The sequence below is a fragment of the Galeopterus variegatus genome, unplaced genomic scaffold (assembly GCF_000696425.1).
Source record: "Galeopterus variegatus unplaced genomic scaffold, G_variegatus-3.0.2 Scaffold13, whole genome shotgun sequence".
Lineage (NCBI taxonomy): Eukaryota > Metazoa > Chordata > Mammalia > Dermoptera > Cynocephalidae > Galeopterus > Galeopterus variegatus.
In genome coordinates, this window is record NW_007726124.1 from 1,762,145 (window position 1) to 1,763,941 (window position 1,797).

At 48.2% G+C, this 1,797-nt stretch overlaps 1 protein-coding gene across 1 annotated transcript in view; it reads left to right on the forward strand.

Annotated features, from left to right (window-relative positions):
- The first annotated feature begins 286 nt into the window (after positions 1–286).
- Positions 287–1,797, forward strand: part of MCM3 (minichromosome maintenance complex component 3) — a 23,269-nt gene continuing 21,758 nt past the window's right edge. Inside the window, exons 1-2 of the mRNA XM_008594751.1 lie at positions 287–463; positions 1,525–1,667. Coding sequence (XP_008592973.1) covers positions 287–463; positions 1,525–1,667 — 320 coding nt within the window. The remainder of the gene's footprint in view (positions 464–1,524; positions 1,668–1,797) is intronic.

Consider the following 1,797-nt stretch of genomic DNA (forward strand, 5'->3'; position numbering starts at 1 on the left):
AGGGCGGAACGGGGAGGGGAGAAAAAGAGGACCCCAGAGGACACATTTCCCGCCACTGCGAGGCAGCAGGCGGAAGACCCGAAGAAGAAGGTGCTCTCGATTGGACACTCTCTATTCTGGCGTCAGAGGGCTCAGCCAATCAGAATGTGCATCTGCTCTCAGAGTCCCCGCCTCTTCCTTGAGGTCCATTTGGTGGCGGGAAAAGTTCGGAAGTTTTCGCGCCGGGGCGGAGTTATCCAAGGGCTCTCCGCGCTGCTGCGGAGGAGTCAGTTGAGAGTCAGCCGGCATGGCAGGGACTGTGGTGCTGGACGATGTGGAGCTGCGAGAGGCTCAGAGAGATTACCTGGACTTCTTGGATGACGAGGTGAGGGAGCGCGGGTCGCAGGCTGTGGCGCTTGCAGCCCCTGCGGCCGGGGACCTGCAGAGGGAGGCCACGCGGGACGCCGCTCCTCGCCCGCACACGGTAGGGCCGGAAGCGCGAGGCCCGCCTGGTCCTAGACTGTGCTGCGGCGCAGCCGGTCGGCGCTGGAGCGGAGTGAATCGCTAGTTTGTGCTGTGCCTAAGGTGAACTAGCCTGATCCTGTAACTTTCTCCTTAGTACAAGCGATGGCCGGGGCGAGCGAAAGTCACAGGTTTCCGACAAGTGCAAACAGAATGCGAAGCCCGTCTCGGCCTTTTCGCCATCACGCTCGGCTCTCTCTTAATTTGGGGGGAGTGTGGGAGATGAACTGCTGTAGAGACATAGTGACCGGCCGCGTTGTAGGTGCTTATTTTAGAGAGGGACTTCCTACAGGGAGGAAACGACTGCCTAGTTTGGCTGCATTCTTTTTCACTACCGAATGAGATGCACATAAAAGTGTTTGGTATGCAGGTAAAGGGGGATTTGTGTGCAACCCAAGATTGAAAGCCATAGAACGTTGATAAAGCGTGCGTAAGTTGTATGATGTAAACAGATAGCTAATGCTCCCTACTCCTTTAGGACCGAATATGAGAGCCCTTTATCACACAGATGATCAGGGAATAAAATATTTTCGTTCTGTACATAATTTATAAGTACTCGTTTTAATATGAATTTTAAGAGTTCATTTAATGTACATTTTTATTGTATATGTTCAAGGAGTACTACATGATGTTTTGGAATACACTGTAAAATGATTACTATAGTCAAGCAAATTAACATATCCATGTCTTCACATTGTTATCTTTTTCATTTAATTTACATTTTAACAAGGTTTTTACTTATTGTCCTTTTAGACTTTTTATGAGCTCATTTTAATTTCCCACTAAAGGTTGAGAAATGACAGCATACAGAAAAGCTGCTCATGATAGTGGGAATAATAGCATCGACCTTGAAGAAGTCATAATTCTTATATTTTCTACGTGGAGTCTATTTAGAGTCTGAGGCTGGTGTATGAAAGGGAAAATTGGTGAATGCATGCTTGGGATTCAGATCTCCCGCAGATATTGACTAATTTATCTTGCTGTGAGAGCTGTTTTTGAAACATCTTATTTTTGAATTTGTAGCTATTGTGGTATGTGTTGGCTGTTTTGCAGGAGGACCAGGGAATTTATCAGAGCAAAGTTCGAGAGCTGATCAGTGACAACCAATACCGGCTGATTGTCAATGTGAATGATCTGCGCAGGAAAAATGAAAAGAGGGCTAACCGGTGAGTGGCACGTGTTTCCAAGGGGATATCCTGGCCCTGAGGTAGAACAGCTCCTCTCCCCTCTTGCTCAGATTGGAACGGGCTTCCCAGAAGAGGACCTGGATGAAATGGGATTAAGCTAGAAGCCCTG